Raw genomic sequence first — 18,718 nt, forward strand, 5'->3', positions numbered from 1 at the left:
AGATCGCAGTAAGCATTGAATACCAAAAGTGATCCGATGTGCTTAGCTCTCTCACTGTCACGTGCCCTTGGGCATGGCCCTCAGCTCTGGTTGGCTTGGTTACTCTAATGATCAAATGTGAGAAATGGTGTTTAATTTTGTATGTAAACCAATTTAAAATTATTGAATGAAAAATGTGAAATAATTAATTTTAAAAGCCTTTGAGTAAGTATGAAGCCTAAAATTCTGTTCCAGGGAATGGTTGCAGTTCCAGCCTCTTTTGCTGTCCCTCTGTGATACCCCAGTAACCCTGAAATTGTTGGTTGAAGGAAAACTAACAAACGTTACTGATGATCAAAGCTGGAGCTAGAGTATGAGAGAAAGTAGTTCTAGAGGGAAGAGCTGTTAATGGATTGTGCTTATGGTTGGGAAAAGTCCACTTTAAAGCATAATTTTAGTCACTTCCTGGACCAAAAGCCAGTTCTCCACATCTTGACCACAAAATAGAAATGGCATAAACGTAAATGCACAGAAGTCTTTTTGAGGGCAGAGACAAGTGGGAGGAAATCTGTTAATGAAATCAAACCAATGTGATTAAAATGCAAATCAAATTTATAGCATTTAATAGATTTTTGGTGGTGGGAGGTGGTAACTGAATACATTTTAGTGCAATGTTGAAACAGAAAGAAAATCTGTTCTTCCAGGAAAGAACAAGACAAAAGACGAGAAAGAAAAATGGCTTTCTGTCTTTGAGGTTGCCTGACAAAGCACATAGCAGTGGAATACAAAAGGCCTCATTCTAATTGAATTACAAACTGTGTAATAGTTTAAACTGCACCAGCTGGTCTTATGAAGCTACCATATTCCTTGGAGACATGTTCCTTGGATTCTCTTAAGAATCTTACTAGACCAGTTCAACATTGCCTTCTGAGTCTTTGTGCTGAAATAGCAAGATGTATAGCTTAACAGCTCATTCTTCATTAAACAATAACCAGAGTGAAGCATAGCACATGGTGTTTGTGCATGTGTGTGTTTAACTTGTATTAATTTGTGTTTAATAGCATCTTTCTCCTGGTCTCTGTTTTTCTGCTCTTTGTTGCCTTAGGCTGTCACATCCTGGAGCAGTCACACGGAGCAACCCCTAGTTTAACAGGGATTGGAGTCATGGGTAGTTATGTGGAGTGCTGTTACACTTTTTAATTAATGAGTTCAGTGTTGATCTTGGGAATACTTACGAGAGATTCTTGTCGTACTGAAGTTTCTCAATACATCACTGAATCAGGTCAGCAAGGGAAAAAAGAGTAAGGCATGGGAGGTTTTTGAAGTTTAATGAAATAACTACGATCAGTTGAGCAGCAGTCTTAAACTTGCACCAGAGAAGTAAATTACTTACTCAATCTGTCATATGAGGTCAACTTTAGATTATTTTGAAGTAGATTGCCAGCTGTGCATTAGAAGCACATCAAACTTTGAATGACGAACCGTCTGCAAAAAACAGGACAATGTATGACCATTTGTTTTTTGCGTAGAAAGTTCATGTGGTTTTACATGTAGTTGCTTTCCTTCATTGGTCAATAGCACACTAGCTAAAAATATCTGATTCTTTGAAAACATATGGTGTTTATATATTCTTTAAAAATTTTCAGTTGTGCTAATCCTAAATGCTTCTTTCTGTTTTAGTTTCCAAAATACTGTTTTTAATGTTGGGTTTTTTTAATATATGAGCAAAGCCATTGATCTTCCACAGACATAATGACTTTCATTTGTTTGAGTGAAGATTCCTGTAACATTGAAGCATTTGATTAAGGAAGGCTTGCTGTTAAGTAACTTAATTTCTGTATGTCAGAATGTGTAGTTTTGTAACACTGGATCGTGTGTCTTACCAAGGGTATTCCACAAGTTTATAAGAAAAAGATTTCTGTTTAGTAAGATACATATGTCATCTCTGTTTTTTTTCCTTTTTAATGCTCAGTTCAGGGAATAGCATACTGATTAATATCAGGCACATCCTGTCACATCGAAGTAATAATACAAGTTTGCTTTAATAAAGCCTAGATTAGAGAAATGAACCTGTCACCCAATACATGTAAGTACATGCATCCCTCTCTAAAATCAGGTCTCTGCTGTGCAAATATTCTGCATTACTTTTACATACTGGTTTGTGAAAGCTTGACTTCTAATTTTTAAGCATGAAGTATCTTGCAGTATAGTGACTGTAATAGATGCCCAGGTGGGCAAAGCGAGACCTTCGACATTTACTGCGAAGCCTAGATCTATTCTCTCCTTTGATGTATCTTGCTTTTCTCGTGCAACCTGAGATGACCATCAGACTGCCAGAAGTACTCTCGGATTGGTAGGTTTAGGCTGTGCCCATCACATCAGGACCTCTTGAAAGTCTTACCTTTTATCTTTTTAAATTAACTACTTCATATACTTTTTTTTTTTTTTTACTTTTTTACAGTATTCTGTAACTTCTCTCAAGACCATCCCAGAATTATGTAGAAGGTGTGATTCACAAAATGAAGACAGATCAGGTATGATGCCCACTTCTGTCCACCCATCATTTTCTAGGCTGCTTTTTATCATGTACAGCTTGGCAACAATAGCTTCTTGGCAGTGTTCTGTTGTTTTGTTTTCCCTCATTTTTGTACAGCTTTCTGGAAATACAACTTCTTTTTTCTTTCTTTTTTTTTTTTTTTTTCTTCAACAGATGTTAGTTCATTAGAAGGAAAAAAGTTCCAAAAAAGGATTTGGCTGTATATAGATAAATGTAGGGCTTCATCTCAGCAGCTCCAAACCACAGTATATGCAACAATTTACTTGAAAACCCGAGAAACCATTGGTGACAAGACGTAATAATGTAGGCGCCAATGAAAAAATGTTGGATACATTTACTACCCATATGGCCACGACCAGTTTGAGCAATGATGTTTTGCCAGAGTCTGAAACTATCAAGGATGCTACATGATAGAATCTACTCTGAGGCATACTGTAATAGTTAAGATTAAAGCTGAGTTTTTTAGTTTAATAGTGTAAACTAAATGAATAATCATGGCATATAGATGAGAACCAGCTGGAGACCTTCCCCCTGCCCCCCTGACAAAAAGTGCATTCAGTGTTGTTTTTCATTCTGTAAATCAGATTAATCCGCTTTTGTTTTTTTCTTCCTGATGGAGGAGAAATGAATTGGTGAGAGGATTATTTCTGTTGAGCTATGAGAAGTTTACTGTGCTTTCTGATGTTTTAATTGAACTTTCATTGATGTTGTTTCATCACACACTTTTATAACAGAAATGAGAGACCTGCAATTTGTGGGAAAATAGAAGGCTTTAAGAACTGTGCTATATTTTGGCAACTTATATTTCTGTATTTCCTTTTAGAGAGTTTTTTTGTAAATTTCTGAGGTGTGTAGTTAAGTCAAAACTTTATTCAAGCTAGTTCTACCAGAGTCATTAAAAGCCAGGGCATCACAGCTGTGTGCCACCACTGTTGGCAATAACGGGAAGCAGAGCTGTCCTTATCATACTAGCTTGCCGTATTACTGCCTGCACAGGGTACAGCAGTGATTGTGGTTACCTGCTGCACACTGGGGCAGGGAAGAAGTGGAAAGGGAGAGGACGCCTTAGTGACCCCTCTCAATTTGGCCTATCACATTCTATCCCAATCTTTGCCCTCTCCCCCACTATACTCTGCCATCCTCCCATCCATACCTGCCCCCCACCCCCCCCCATCCTGCCCCATTTTACATCAAGGCGTTTCTGTCCTTGCCTTGCCCGACCCCCATCCCTTTTCTTCTCTTGCTCCTTCTTCCCCCCTTCTCATCCCTTTCTTCCTCCCTACTTCTCCTTTTCCCCCCTCTCCTTCCCTCTCCTTCCCTCCTTTCCGGTTCTTACCCCCATTCTCCCCACTCCCCATTCTCACCCCATCTCCCAACCCACCATTCTTCCCTCATTCCTCCTCCTTCCTTCCCTCCTCCTCCTCTTTTCCCCCACACTTCTTCCCCCCTTTTACTCCTTATTCTTCCCTGCCATTCTCCTTATCATTCGTCCTGTCATTCTTTCCCATACTCCTCCCACCATTTCCCCCCCATTCTTCCTCCCATTCTTTTATCCCTATTTCTCCTCACTGTCCTCTCTGCCATTGTCCCCACTGTTTTCCCACCCATTTTTTCCCCACTGTTTTCCCACCCGTTTTTCCTACCATTCCCCCCCGCATTCTTCATCCCCATTCTCCCCAATGTTCACCCCACCATTCTTTCCCCCCATTTCCCCAGAGCTTACCTTCTCTTCCCAGACATTCTTCCCTTCCAAGTCTTTCCCAACATTCTTCCCCATGTCTTGCCCCTGTTTTCCCCACAGCCTTCCTCCCAGTCTTCCCCCACAACCCTTTCCCATTATTCTAGACCCCTCTTTCATTCTTCCCACTATTCTCCGCCCCACTGCTTACTGCCCCTCATTGTCACCCTCTTGATTCCCCACCCAGCACCCCACTCATCTCTTCCATGTTCCCCCTCCCCCATATTTTCTCCCTATTGTCATATCCACCACCACACTCTGCCTGTCAATATTAGCAGCTGATCACGTGGCAGAGCATTAACTCATCTTCTCAAAAGAAGAGTTAAAGCCATTCGTTCACCGGCCTGCCCCAAGAGCAAGGTGAAGCAGAGGAGAGCAAGAACAGCCACTAAAACCCCATTATACTGGGTGGTCTGTTCATAAGGACTACTCACCCAGAGTGGCAGCATCAGCATCTGTTTTCGGGAAGAGTGTATTCTTTTTAAAATTCAGATAGTAGTCTGAAAGTAAAATGCAGACCAGTAGCAAGGATGGAGCACTCCTTATGAGCTCTTCCTTAAGACCATGAGAAACTGACAAGTTATTGTGTAGCTCTGTTGTTTCATGGTCACTTCTTCAGTCAGACATTTTTCAATGATGATTTTAATTACATGTGCATTCATCTAGTGCCTTGAAAAGTGGTTGACAGAAGCAAGTACAGGCGTTGCTGGAAGGCAGTAGTAGCACTGGGGAGTCTGCCAGTGGAAGTTAATTCACAGCTTTGTTTGCAAGTCTTGAATCAAAAAAAGAGGACTTTAGCATTGATAATAATTTTGGCAAACTGGAAACAGTACTGAAATCTATTTTTTCTCTCTACTTATCACTTATTAGTTTTGGTGAATTGGAAATAGTCCTAAAATCTATTTTATTTTTACTGTGTTTAATCACTGGGTGAACATATAGTGCCAAACAGTGTTATATCTCTGTACAGACACCAATATCTTGAAATATCAAAAGAGCTGCATCAGTCAACATTGTGTAAGGCCCCATCTGTTGATTTTTCATAGTTGCTTTTGGTACAGTCTCTTGCCTTCCTCATATTGTAGAGCAATAAAAAAAAATGTTCCCCAAATTATTATTGCTATGTGCTATTTTTTATGAAGATAGATTATATCATAAATGCTATTTTATATCGGTACTCCACTGGTAATTTAAGTAGTTATACATAGAAAACCCCAGAGGTTTTACAAAAAGCTGATTCAGCTTTCTTACCTCATAATGACTCCGGCTTAGTCAGAGGTTGCATTTCCTCTTTACAACAGAAAAGAACGTAGAAGTGGAGCTACCCAAGAATTATTTTTTTTAAAGAACTAAAAGTTAAGCATAACTTAGCCATAAGACTAGATATGTCAGGACACTAACAATCTAAAAAATAATTCTCAGCTTTGTCTTAGGAAAATATTTAGTTCAATAAGACAGCTAAAATTATAGAGAAAATAAGATTTGACTTTATACTTAAAAAAAATATATAAATATGCAGACAACCATTTTCACCAACCAGATTGTTAACATAGACTTAAATCAGACAGTTCCTCTTCGTGGAATTACATTTTTTAATTATATGGCTGATGTTGTGGGAGTCCTACTATTCATTGTTCACAGATGAGTTTAGTAAATAGCCCTGTAAATCGCATTTTCTTTCCTCATTTCATGTAAACATTGACTAATATGTCAGTAACATATGAAAGTGTTTGGTTACATTATTTTCAAATTACTCTAAGCACTTACAGTCCTAGGCAAACACACCAGTGTTTACTGGTCAGTGTGCTTTCTCAAGCATTTCACATAGACCTTTCAAAAGAATTGGGTTTTTTTTTTAACTGTTTCTGTCTGCCTGTAACTTTTGTTCAAAGTACTTGTTCTTTTGGCCAAAGAGAGATTAGAAAGCCTGAAAAGGGATTTCCCTATGTGTGGGTTTTCCTCCTTGAATTCCCAGTTGCCTCCCTTTATTGGGCAGCACTGGACAGTGCTGCACCTGTGCCGGTGGGAAGGTCTGGTGTTTTCTTCCTCACCCTTTTGCAGGATGTGCACGAAAGTCAGTCACGTACACTCTCAGTCCTGACTCGTCTGTGTCTTTCCCTGGATTTATGGAATTCTGACTCAGGAAAATTCCAGGGGATCCTTGGAGCCAAAATATGTGTGTTGGTACCCCCAGATTACGAGGCAAAAGACACGAGATTGGAGAAAAGGCGTAGGGCAAATCCTGGTTTATCCACAATTAAGCATGATTAAGGGCAACTGTTTACCATCATGCTTCAAATGAATGATCTTTGTAGCTAGCATAATAACCACTAAGATAGGCATTGTTCTTCCTCAAAGATAGAAAATTAAAGAGTGTAGTTTAAAAATGGATCTAGCTAACTCATTTTTCTGAAATGAAGTGTTAGCCAGCCTGCCCATTGATTTCCAGCATTGTCTAATGTAGAACAATGGTTTGAAACAGAGATCAGTCCTTTATGCTTTTGTTATTAAGCATGAAATTGCTTGCTTTCTTTCTGGGCAGATTTTCTAAGGCCACTTGAGCAAATGGTTCAAGATGTCTGTGTTCAACAAACTTCACTGAGCCATATTGTTGTTGAAGTATATTCTGTCAGCTATTACAACTTTTGGTTGTCATTAAATGTGTGTCTCAAATGAGGTCAATATCCTACTCTCTATCTTTATTCAGAGGTTGATAAAAGCAAGTTCATCTTTAATCTCCAGCAGTTATCCTTATCCAATTCATTCCCAAAGTAACTGTCATTCACAAAAGTGATCAGCTTAGTTCCCTTTTTGAGAAAAATAAATAAAACAGCGAATTCAAAATTGCACACAATTTCTATCTTAGGCTCTTGGTGGTTTTTTTAGCTGTAAGAGAAGTTAAAATAAAATTTTATTTGGAGGCAGTGTTATATGGCATTAATTTCACAGTCTGTTGTGCTCTGAATATGTCCCAGGTAAATATGTCTGAAACAATACAGTATTGATTGGATAATTCTTTGGTAGGATACTGAAAAGAAGATTTTTCCTAGAAAAAACAATAATCAGTATGCAGTGACACTTGTGATAGCTATACATAAGCTCTTTTCCTACCTCTTTTTCACATCCTTCTTGTTTTAGACATTTTGTGCCAGAATGACCTTTTCCAATTTTTCAGTAGAACTTCATTCATTGCCTCCCTTTACATCCTTAGATCAGTCATTAGAAGGGTAAACCTACTTTATTAATTGCAAAATTTTCTTTACCTCTTCTATATTCTGTATTTCAGAAATGACAGCTTTTGCAGTTCTTCCTCAAGCCAAGAGAGGAAAAATTATTCATTTACTGAGGCTTTTACTAATGTTTGAATTACCTGGAAAAAATGCATTGTTATTTAAAAGAATGAATTATTATTCACCCTGTTTACCCATTCTTTTTCAAATTCCACTTAAATGGGAACAAACCCTGTCTGTTCTTATGTGTGCAAGGTTGTTCTTCAATTCGGGTTCTCGTGCTGTAGAGCTTAAGTTAAAGAACCCTAAAATATACTCCTGGAAGTTATTAATATATTAAAACTATAAAACAGTGCCACCTTCAGTTAAAATTGTTAAATATTATTTCAGTGATATTTATAAAACAGTAAACAGATATTCAGAACTGGGTTTGATTATCCATTGATAGGTAAGAGGCATCCCTTCCTCCATCTCTTAACACCTGCCGGTGTTGGAAATAAATTGATGTTTACAGCCATGAGGAATTTTCTAAAAGTTTCCTTAGTATAGGCAACACCTCAGTGTCTGTATATAAAGTCAGAATCACAGTGTACTAAATGGACCTGTAATTAATACAAGTCTTAATTGATTCAAAAGTCTCTGCTGAAGACCTATCAAAAGGAAGAAACTTAGGCATTTCTTTCAGAGGACAGTAAAACTCCAAATGTGCAAGTTTGTATACACTTATGCAGGTATATATATATATATATATGCATATACTATATGCAGGTCCCCAAATTATTGTACAGTATGTGAGCAATATGGTGAAATAGTGCATTTAAAAATATATTTAATAGGTATGGCCAGTTGTCAATACTAATCCCAGGATTTCATCATGACAATGATGGAAAGTGAAGTAAATTCCACAGTAAGTGAATTCTTAAAGCAAGAAGGAAGAGTTTCAGATAAAGGAAAGTAATTTGAATGTGTTCGTCCTTTGGTAGCAACAGAGTCAACCTAACAGAGTTTGTTCACATCTACAGAATCATAGAAACCTAAAATGGTTTGGATTAGAAGGGACCTTCAAAGATCATCTAGTCCAACCCCCCTTTCAGGGCCAGGGACATCTTTTGCTAGATCAGGTTGCTCAAAGCCCCATCCAGCTTGACCTTTAAACACTTCCAGGGATAGGGAATCCACAGCTTCTCTGGGCAGCCTGTTCCAGTGTCTCATCACCCTCATTGTAAGGGTGCAAGACCTTGCACTTGGTCTTGAACTTGAGCTTCATGAGGCTCACATGGGCCCAGTCTTCAGGCCTGGTCAAGGTCCCTCTGGATAGCATCCTTTCCCTCAAGCGAACCAACTGTACTACTCAACTTGGTGTCATCTGCAGATTTGCTGAGTGTGCACTCAATCCCACTGTCTATGTCGTTAATAAAGATACTGAACAGTACCAGTCCGAGTACCAATCTCTGAGGAACACCACTCATTACTAATCTCCATTGGACATTGAGCTGTTGACTGCAGCTCTTTGGCTGTCTAGCCAATTCCTTTTGCATCAAGTAGTCCATCCATCAAACCTGTCTCTCCAAATAAGGGGCAAGAATGTTGTGGGGGGCTGTGTCAAAGGCCTTACAGAAGATAAGATAAATGACTATATAGGCACTTTCTTTGTCCGCTGATGCAGTCACTCCGTTGCAGGAGGCCACTAAGATTAGTCAGGCATGACCTTCTTTTGGTAAAGCCTTGTTGGCTGTCTCTGCTCACCTCTGTGTCACCCATATGCCTTCACATATCTTCCAGGAAGATCCCATGCACAGAGGTGAGGCTGACAGGTCAGTAGTTCCCAAAGTCATCCTCTTTACCCTTTTTAAAGGTTAAAAAATTGAAGTATAAATAGTAAAGAAGCTTCTTGTGTTGTCAGAAAGGGTAGGGAGTACCTCCCAGTATTGTATGCTGGGACTTTCCAAGTATATGAGGACAAGGTTGTAAGGTAAAAGCCCACAATGTCTTCTCTTGTCTTTTTTCTCAGTTTTTTTTGCACTTTGTTTCCAGTCTTGCTACCACATGCAGGCAGGCAGCATTCTTTCAGGGTTCTTACCTCTTCATCATATCATAACTTAAGTCCAAAGGTACCTCTGAAGGCCATCTTGTCCACCTCCTTGTGCTCAGAGCAGTTCCGCTTACACTATATTGCTCAAATTCTCCAAATGAATGTTGCAATAAAGAACATTGCAACCAAGCTACTTTGGGAAGTTACTAGGGAAGCAACCATAATGCTCCCACTTTGTCAGCAAGAAATAACCATGATTCAACCTCAGAGGTTCATAGGACATTGAAAGATCTATTAGGCATGATAAAATCAGCAGGTGGTTTTACCATAGTCCAGGACTGTCAGCTCCAAGGCCAAAGCAGTGTATTTTCCCCTGTTATTCACAGCTTTATGGTGGTTTGTGACTGCACAGGTATGGAGTTCATAGGGGAAAAAAAGGTTGAAATACAGAGCATTTAGAGTTAGCACAGTCTGGATGCAGATCAGGTCATTAGGCAGAAGCACTAACTGCATTGATGACTGATAACTCTTTGGATAAAGGAAAGTCATCCTTTTTTTTTTTTTTTTTTTCTCCTGGACAGTGGTTCAGTGCAGTTGACTGTAAGATACTGCTCTCCATCCTGAGAAGGAACAGAGACAGCAAGCTAAAAAAGCTCCAGAATTTCATTTAGGGATGTAGCCTAGTAATGGGAATCACTGGTTGCCACCAGTGAATTGAAGAACAGGAGTGAATTGAAACTCTTTTTCATTCCTGTTAAACCAGTGCATAGGTGTCAAGTGACCTAGTGGAGCAACATGGACTCAGTTGCCAACTGATCTGCAAATGATTCAATCTTTACATCCAGTTTCCTGTTTGCCTGCACCACTGCCTGTTGCATGTCCCAGCTGTTCAACAGCAGCATTCGTGACTACAGAACATTGGTCAAAGCATAAACCTAAATGAGTCTGTGATGATGGTGACAGAAACACAGGAGTTTGACCTTTTCCTCAATCAGTCAGTGTTCTTTGAATGTGAGTCATTCTGGGTTCATGAAGATCTAGCAGAGTAATGTCTATAAATACCGCTCTGCAGGATGTTCAGTTTGTTTTATAATGGTACTGATGTGTGATATACAGCCTTTTGCAACCTATTTGTGTCACCAGTGCTGTAAACTTCATGAAGCCATCATCATTTAAAGAATGTTACTGTACCCATATGCCAGGGAGACAAGCTCTTGCACACACACGAGCCCCTTAATAGAGCTGAAGTGAAAGCAGAGTTCTATTTTCATTATACTCAGGGCAATTTAAAGGTATTCTGATGTTTGGCATTAGATTTTAAGTATCCCAGAAACTGTCTGTCACAAGGGTGAAGTTTCATCTGTGCATGAGGTAGTCCTGATGATTGAAAAAAACTCATATAGTTACCCTATAATTCCACAGATGCTCATATACCAGACAAAACTCCCCCTCACATCTCCCCATGCCCTAGATACGTGCTCTGATGTCAACAGATGCTTCCAATTGGAAACCTGTTGTAAGGATCTTTTTTAGGAAGTTCAAGGTAAATTTTGGTTCCTGAAATAGATTCTGGTTAAGCTATTAAAATGCAAGAGAAGTTGTTTCCTAATTGTTCCCTTTTTTGATTATTGGCCCCCTGTAGTTGTAAGACACCTATAAATAAATAAGTAAATAACAAATAAAGTGAAACTATAAATAAGCCTACAGGCCTGCCTCTTTATTCACATTTTGCATTTTCCTCAAGAAGAGCATAGAGCACAATATATGTTGAAGAACTACATTTGCACATTTGACCCTTGCAGGTTTTCATCAGAAAGTGTTTTCTTTAGTGCCAAGGAAACGCTTTGACACCTCAGGTCTGTCAGGCAGCACAGCACTTCTTTACTGATGTGAATGAAGTCTTCCCAGTTTTTGTGTTCCTCTCTTTTCACTTCAGCAGCACAACAACAGGATCATCCAAATCACTCATATTAGCAAAATAATCTTGACAATGTAGTTGGGAAAAAAAGTTTTGTCATCGTCTTTTTACACATGAGATACTGGTGCACAGAAAAGATAGGGCTTTTCCAAGATTATACTAGAATTCTTTGTCAGATTCTGGAATCAAGCTAGCTGCTCCACATTCTAGTCCCCTGCCTTAAACTCAGACCATCCTTTACTGTTGTTTATAAAAGAATCAAACAGTATTTATTTGACCCAGACTTTTAAAGGCCCCTGCCTGAGTTCATAGTACGGAGAGATGAGCGAGAGGCTTTTCCTCTGGAGCAGCTGTTGAAGACTACTCACATAACTCCTGCTGTGCTGGTGCTTTGGAGGACACAGTCAGCACTTGCTTTTCCTTCTTCAGGGAACAAGCCTCTGAAAACAGAGTGGAAGAGATTCAAGCCGTGCCCTGGTCCACTCTGGCCTGTGGGTTCAGTGTTGTGTAGGCAGAAACTAGCTATGTGTAACTGCCTATGCACAGGTGCAGCTGTACAGCACCTGAGCAGGAAACAGCACAAGGAAGGATTGTGTCTACCAGCCCGACTTGCTTTCTTCCCTACTGCTATGTGGTTAAATGCTATAGTCTACTCCTTTATTAAATGCAGCATAAATTCATCATCCCAGTTAAGTGAAGAATCTGTTTGAAAGTCAATAAAAATATTGCTAGCTGTTCTCAGTGTTCCGTTGTTTCTGGAAGAAAGGTGTTTCTAAAGAGATGTTGGGAAGAAAAACAGTGAAAAAATGGACATACCTTACTCTGCTGTAGCTGTAATGAGAGAAAAGAGAAATACATTACTTCACAATGATGCAAGACAGATTTGTAACAAAGGTCATTGCTTCTTCACAGAGTCCAATTTTACAATTTTGTCATCGGTGGTTTATGTAAATGCATGTTATTAAGGTTAGAAAGTGGAGAAAGCCAAGCAACGAAATAAATGTAAGCTTAAATAAAGTGACGACAAACAAAATGTTGATGCCTTTTCCTCTGTCTAGACCCCTGTGTTGAAAGCAGTGTTTTCATAAAACTCAGACAGAATTCATTTCCATACTGAGTGCTTAATAGTTCCTGTCAGAACAAAACAGCTGGGAAACATATGGTATCCATTTCCCTGTATCACTTGGAAAAAATTTCACATGTAAATAAAACCAACATAAAAGTGTAGCCCTTTGAACCTAGGATCTTATACAATACATAAATAAGTCAGCACAGTGCATTCTTTGTATCGGCCTACTAAGTTACATGCCTTTTGATTATTATTATTTTTATTTCTTCTTCGGAAATGTATTCTTAAGCGCTTCCAAAAGCGTTAAGGTAATTTTTAGACATGCATAACAACTCAGCCTTACTAATCTTTCATTCCAGACATTAATGTTGCACTGAAAGTGTATACATGTTTCCTTAGGAAGGTGTTCATGGCAAATTGTGTGTTTTGACCACAAATTAGATCCCACTGATATGCATTTAGCACGTGTAATAAATCTGCTTTGTTTAAACAGTATTATTGACTTTCAGAATACATTAACTCTTAGTGAACACTGAAAGTGGCATAGAAACTGCATAAACGCTCTCATGGTTTCAGTTTAGCGGCCCCTCAACTGAAAATAACAAAATAAGGAAAACTTTGCCAGAGTTCACCAGCTGGGACTGTGAAAGAGTGCAGGTACGGTAGGATTAAGCATTCAGGTGCCTTGAGCTCCTTTTCTTCTCTGCAAGTCAGCTTCACTGGTCAAACTCCATATCCTGCAGGGCACTGAAATAATAGTCTGTAAGGTGCAGAGCTATATGTGTGTGTCTGTGTATATACATACATACATAGGTTATGTATATAAGGGAAGGAAGGTTTGACAGAGAAGCCCAACTTAGGGAGCAGAAGTGGAAAAGGAAACACCACACCTGAATAAGTAGGCTTCATTTTCAGATCAGAGAATCACAAAATTGTTTAGGTTTGCAGGGACCACTTGAGATCATCTAGTCCAATGGCCCTGCTTAAGCAGGGTCGACGAGAGCAGGTTAAAACCAGGACTGTGCCAGTCAGATTTCTAGTATCTCCACAGATGGAGACTCCACAATGTCTCTGGGCAACCCATGCCAGTCAGTGTTTGATCAGCCTCACAGAAAAAAAAGTATTTTCTTGTGTTCAGATGGAATTCAATGTGTTTCACTTTGTGCCCATTGCCTCTTGTCCTGTCAGTGGACATCATGGAGAAGAGCTTCACTTCCTCATCTCCGTTGCTTCCCATTATATAATTTTAGGCAAGGACGAGATTCCCCCTGACCCTTCTCTTCTCCAGGTTGAACAGTCCCACCTCTCAGTCACTGTTCATATTGATTTCCAGTTCTTGTGTGAAAAATACATCTCCCAGAGATAACAGGCCTTAAAAATTAAATTGTTGTTACTGTTGTTAAAACAAACCCACTAAAAAGTTTTGACTAACCCTTTTGTTAGCCTTCCAGAAAATCATCCTACTCATATGAAGCATCTTCACACAATTAAAAAAAAGTAGAGTGCAAACTAGCATAGTTGGACAGAACAACTGTAAATGCCACTAGGCTCTTATTGATGTCCATTACTTGATTAAAACTACTTTATTTGTAGTTGATTACAATGTGTGTCCTGTTTGAAGAAAGTTTCTTTTCTGGAGTGTCAAATTCTTCAGCGGTTTTGGTAGGGGTGCCATTAAAGGTGCTTAGATGTGAATGTGGCATGTGGCCATGTAATTCTTGTTTCTGGTGTTTGGCCAGGTATATCTATATCTAGCTATAGCAAAGCATTCTGTATCATGTCACAAGTCTGGTAGTAATCACTTCTAAATCACATTCCTCTGTTTCTGTAGTTTCCAGCAGCAGCTGGAACTGTGGAGTCTCAACTCTTATCGGAAATGCACAGAAACCAACAGGAATTGCAGATGTGTGCAATAAATTCAGACCAGTGAAGAGGGTTTCCCCATTAAAGCACCAGCCAGAAAGCTCTGAGAACAACGAAAGTGATGACCGGAAGAACCAGAAGGGAGAATACCAGAAAGGCAGTGATTCTCAGTCTGCACCTCCAAATGATGACCAGAGTCCAGGAGAAGGAGAGAGCCTTAAAAGCAAAAACATCGAGCCTGCTGTTCTGCTTGGGGAGCTGGAGCACTATGACCTGGATATGGATGAAATTTTGGATGTGCCTTATATTAAGTCGAGCCAGCAGCTTGTTCCGTTTACAAAGGTAGCTCCTGAGAAAAAAATTTTGGGTGTTTGTTCAGCAGTGAATGGTCTTAGTGGCAAGACCTGCTCAGCAGGGAACACAGAGAGCTCGCCTGCTGGCGGGACACAGTTCTGTGTGCTGTCTCCTGTGAAAGGCTCTCAGCTCAGAAAAACACAGCCCATTGTCCTTGATCAGCACAAACACTTAACAGAAGAATTAGAGCTTTCCCAGCCTTTAGTTAAGTGTAGCTCGGTCCATGAATCTGAAGCCCAAGGCAAGGGCTTCCTCAGCAGGACATTCGTTGATCCTCATGCTCACAAAACAGAGAAGACTATGCCCAGCTGCCACCTGAGGACTTTCCACCTGCAGTCGGCGGTGGCAGAAAGCAAGCAGCTAGAGGAGCTGAGTATGAACTGGGGCAGTGCAGGGGGGCACGAAGAGAGGAGTGAAGAGGTGAAAAAAATCAAGAGCATCTTAAACATTGTAAAGGAAGGCCAAATATCTTTACTAGTAAGTATAATCTTCTTCATAAAACACATAGAATAAAGGCGATCTGTAATGTGGTTTACTAAGCCAGCAAAGCTGATGAAGTGCTTGTTTTGAACTGGTGCCCTTTTTATCTTGTACGCTCCTTAGAATTTGAGCATATGGGCTTCCAAATGGAATGTTTTACTTAATCTTTAAGTCAAATACATAGCAAAACCAAGATACTAGTTTTACGTAAATTTGGCCAAGATTACTAGTTTAAGTAGTACACTGAAATTGTTCAGAAGGCAGGTGTTTTAACTGTTGAGATCACTTAAATATAAAATTTAAATCTTAACTGAGTTTTGCCTTTCACATTTGTGGGTTGCTTTGTTCAATTATTGCTCTTTTACCTCAGTTGTTATTTAGAGGCTGATGATGGGAACAGAGGGGCTTCTGTTGTATTCTGATTATTATTCAGGAGTGTTTATGCTGTCTTGTTACAGCAGCATTCTCAGGCAGGAGCTTTCTCTAAAGCCTCATTGGCCTCTGACCCATATGAAGTTTTCTTTGGTAAATTCTAGCACTGTGATCAGACACTGTCAAGGATGGTTTCCAAAGTAACTAGATGCAAGTTAACATAATGATGCAGAGCAAATGTTCTCCACTCAGAACAGCTGGTGGAGGCACAGTGTATGTATAAGAACTGGTTTTGTTAGATTTTTGTTTAACTTCTCTGTTTACCAGTCTAGCTCAAGCATAGAGACACATATTACCATAGCAGGAAGAACAAAGGCAGATAGATATACAAAGACTAGACAGAGGCAGAAGAGAATATTAAGTTGCCCAGTAAGAAATAAAAGCAAAGTAAATTCACCCTGAAATAGGAAAGGGGTCTGGGTGTGTGTGTCGGGGGGTGGGGAGTTGGGGGGGAAGGAGGTTACCGTAGGTAGGTAGACGGAAAGACTATGCATATTTTTTCCAAACAGGTTGAAACCTCTGAATGAAGTAGACTCATCGAAAGTACTCTGGCAAGTCTGCATAACGCAAGGAACTTACCATTGCTACTCCTACTCCTTAACTGTCTTCCTTCTGTTTTCCTTCTGGAGCTTCTCAATCCAACTGTTTTGTCTCAAAATAAGATTCAGGCAGAAATAATGTATTAGGTCATGGTTGTGTATTACTTTAGGTAAATATTCCAACATTTTTTTTCATGGAAACAAGCTATCAAATAAAAGTCTTATTTTAGATCATGCTAAACACGAGCTGCCACTTTTGTGATGAGCAAAATTAATCAGAAACTTTTTTTAGGAGTCATGGATGTTTTCTGTACAATTACTCATCAATATAATGACACAAAAACAAAAAAAAAAAAAAAAAAAAAAAGGAGAGAAGATTGATCAAAGTAGTACAAAGATTTAAAGTTCCTCAAGATCTTGCACTGTTGTATGACAATTGCATGAGGAGAGAAACTACACAGTGAATCAAACCAGTAGAGCATCCTTCATCTATCCTTTTGGTAGCAGCAGCCAGGTTCTGTGTAGTGAAGTGGCAGGCTGCTGGTTTTGAGTTATAAAAGAACATGCCTATGGGGAAACATCTTTGTATTTGCCTTGTGTCTTGGACTGTGAGGTTTAATGTTCTGTATATCTTTTTATCCTTAGTTGTAACTAACCTAATGGTTTTTTTAACAGCCACATTTAGCAGCAGATAATCTGGATAAAATCCATGATGAGTGTGACAACAATCTGTTACATGTAGCAGCATCAAAGGGACACGCAGAATGCCTGCAGCATCTCACTTCTTTGATGGGTGAAGACTGTTTGAATGAACGAAACGCTGAGCAGCTAACTCCAGCTGGATTAGCCATAAAGGTAACGTACTCTCTGTCTCTGCTGTCCTGTGATGTAAAGGTCATTTAGTTTCTTTCTGTGATGGCAGTAAGTAATACATTCAGCAGGATGCTATTTTTCAAGCATTTTGTTAAGTGAGAGCAAAAAAAGAACTGTCGGCTGGTACCACATGAGCAAATAAAAATGGATTACTATGCAGGATACAATGTCAGCTCTATAACACTGACATTTTATACACAGTTGTCAATACATTTTTAAATCAGTTAACTGACTCAAAAATTTGTTATTTTAAGGAACTTTCATTTAACTTAGACACAGTTGTTTCTTTAGAGAGAATAATAGTTTCTTGGCTTTTTACAAATACAGGTATAATCTTGTAAGACAAGTGTGGGTACATGTTTACAAAGCATAAAAAAACTCTGAACCACATCTGGCAGTGAAACTTCTTGGCTGTCTAGAGCAATTGCATCAAAGTTAAAATGTACATGTTACACAACAACCTGTTGTGTAGGAAGATGTGAAAATTGTTAGTGCTGCTGGACTAAAATAAAACATAGTTGTTCACAAGAAGGCTGATAATTAACCATACTGATTCTGCTTCTTTAGAAAGTGAGATTCCTTTCAGCCACTAAGCAGATTAAGAAGAAACAAGGAAAGGGGTGAAATATAATACAATAGTTTCTGTTTATCCTGGGGTTTTCTTGTTATTTGCTTCTGGGGGAAACCAGAAACTGACAGAGGACCTGATAGATTCCAACCTGCAGGTTTGCATCTTTGAGACATCATTTCAGTGACCTCGGGCCCTTGTGCAGGTTTCAGAGTCGGTTTTTATTTCTTTTTCTGGAACAAACTGTATGAATATAAAATTAGACTGATATTTGGTTGTACTAATGAAATGCTGTTATAACCTTGGCCCATGTCCAAACTGAATAGTTATGGTCTGCCACTTTAAAGTATTAGAATTTTAGTTGGAAATTATTTTCTTTCTTGTTTTTTTCTACCTAGGTATATAACGTGTTTATAAGGCAATCAAACTTTTTTTCTTTTTCTGCAGAAAGTTTGGCTTTTTTAATAGTTCCTTTAGTTTCTAAGATACTTGAGCATGCTTTGGCTTTCACAGAAAAGCACGTAAATGTGATGGAGCTCTTCATGTAAGTGAGGGTGACTCAGGCCCAAGGGTTTCTAATGATGACCTGCATGGCTGGACATGTCCTGGTTCATTGCAAAGTTTTGTGAGAGCCTTGAAGTAATCTGGCATAACTAAACTTTTTAGCTCTTGATCGTTACTCCCAAAGTGGTTTTGCACACTGGTAGAACAGACTATTATTCTTGCTCTTACTTTATACCATTGTAACTCCCATAACGGTATACCATGTGGGGCATGCACCTATGTTCCACAAGAATTATGACTATCAGAAGGAAAGCAAGCTTGTAAGCAGGAACATAACTTTTGATGGAAGGGAATTTTAACAATTTACTGATGTTGTGTAACATTTCCCAGTAAGGAATGTATTAATTAAAAATAATTCTTTTGATTTAAGGCCTCTTTCTGACCTTAAGCTATGAGCTAAAAAGTGAAAATGGAGTGATATGTTATGGCCAGTCACACTTTCATATTGATAGTTTATTTTAATTAACTGTGGAGAAACCCTTTCCACATCAGCAAAATTGTCTTCTTTAGCAAGTACTTAAT

At 39.1% G+C, this 18,718-nt stretch overlaps 1 protein-coding gene across 3 annotated transcripts in view; it reads left to right on the forward strand.

Annotated features, from left to right (window-relative positions):
- The window catches only part of LOC121081382 (synuclein alpha interacting protein), a 94,747-nt gene that overhangs the window by 44,066 nt on the left and 31,963 nt on the right, over nt 1-18,718 (forward strand). For all 3 annotated transcript variants that reach the window (XM_040580374.1, XM_040580373.1, XM_040580375.1), the window contains exons 3-5: nt 2,441-2,513; nt 14,355-15,217; nt 16,867-17,046. In XM_040580374.1, coding sequence (XP_040436308.1) covers nt 2,441-2,513; nt 14,355-15,217; nt 16,867-17,046 — 1,116 coding nt within the window. The remainder of the gene's footprint in view (nt 1-2,440; nt 2,514-14,354; nt 15,218-16,866; nt 17,047-18,718) is intronic.

Source organism: Falco naumanni, chromosome Z (genome assembly GCF_017639655.2).
Source record: "Falco naumanni isolate bFalNau1 chromosome Z, bFalNau1.pat, whole genome shotgun sequence".
NCBI lineage: Eukaryota > Metazoa > Chordata > Aves > Falconiformes > Falconidae > Falco > Falco naumanni.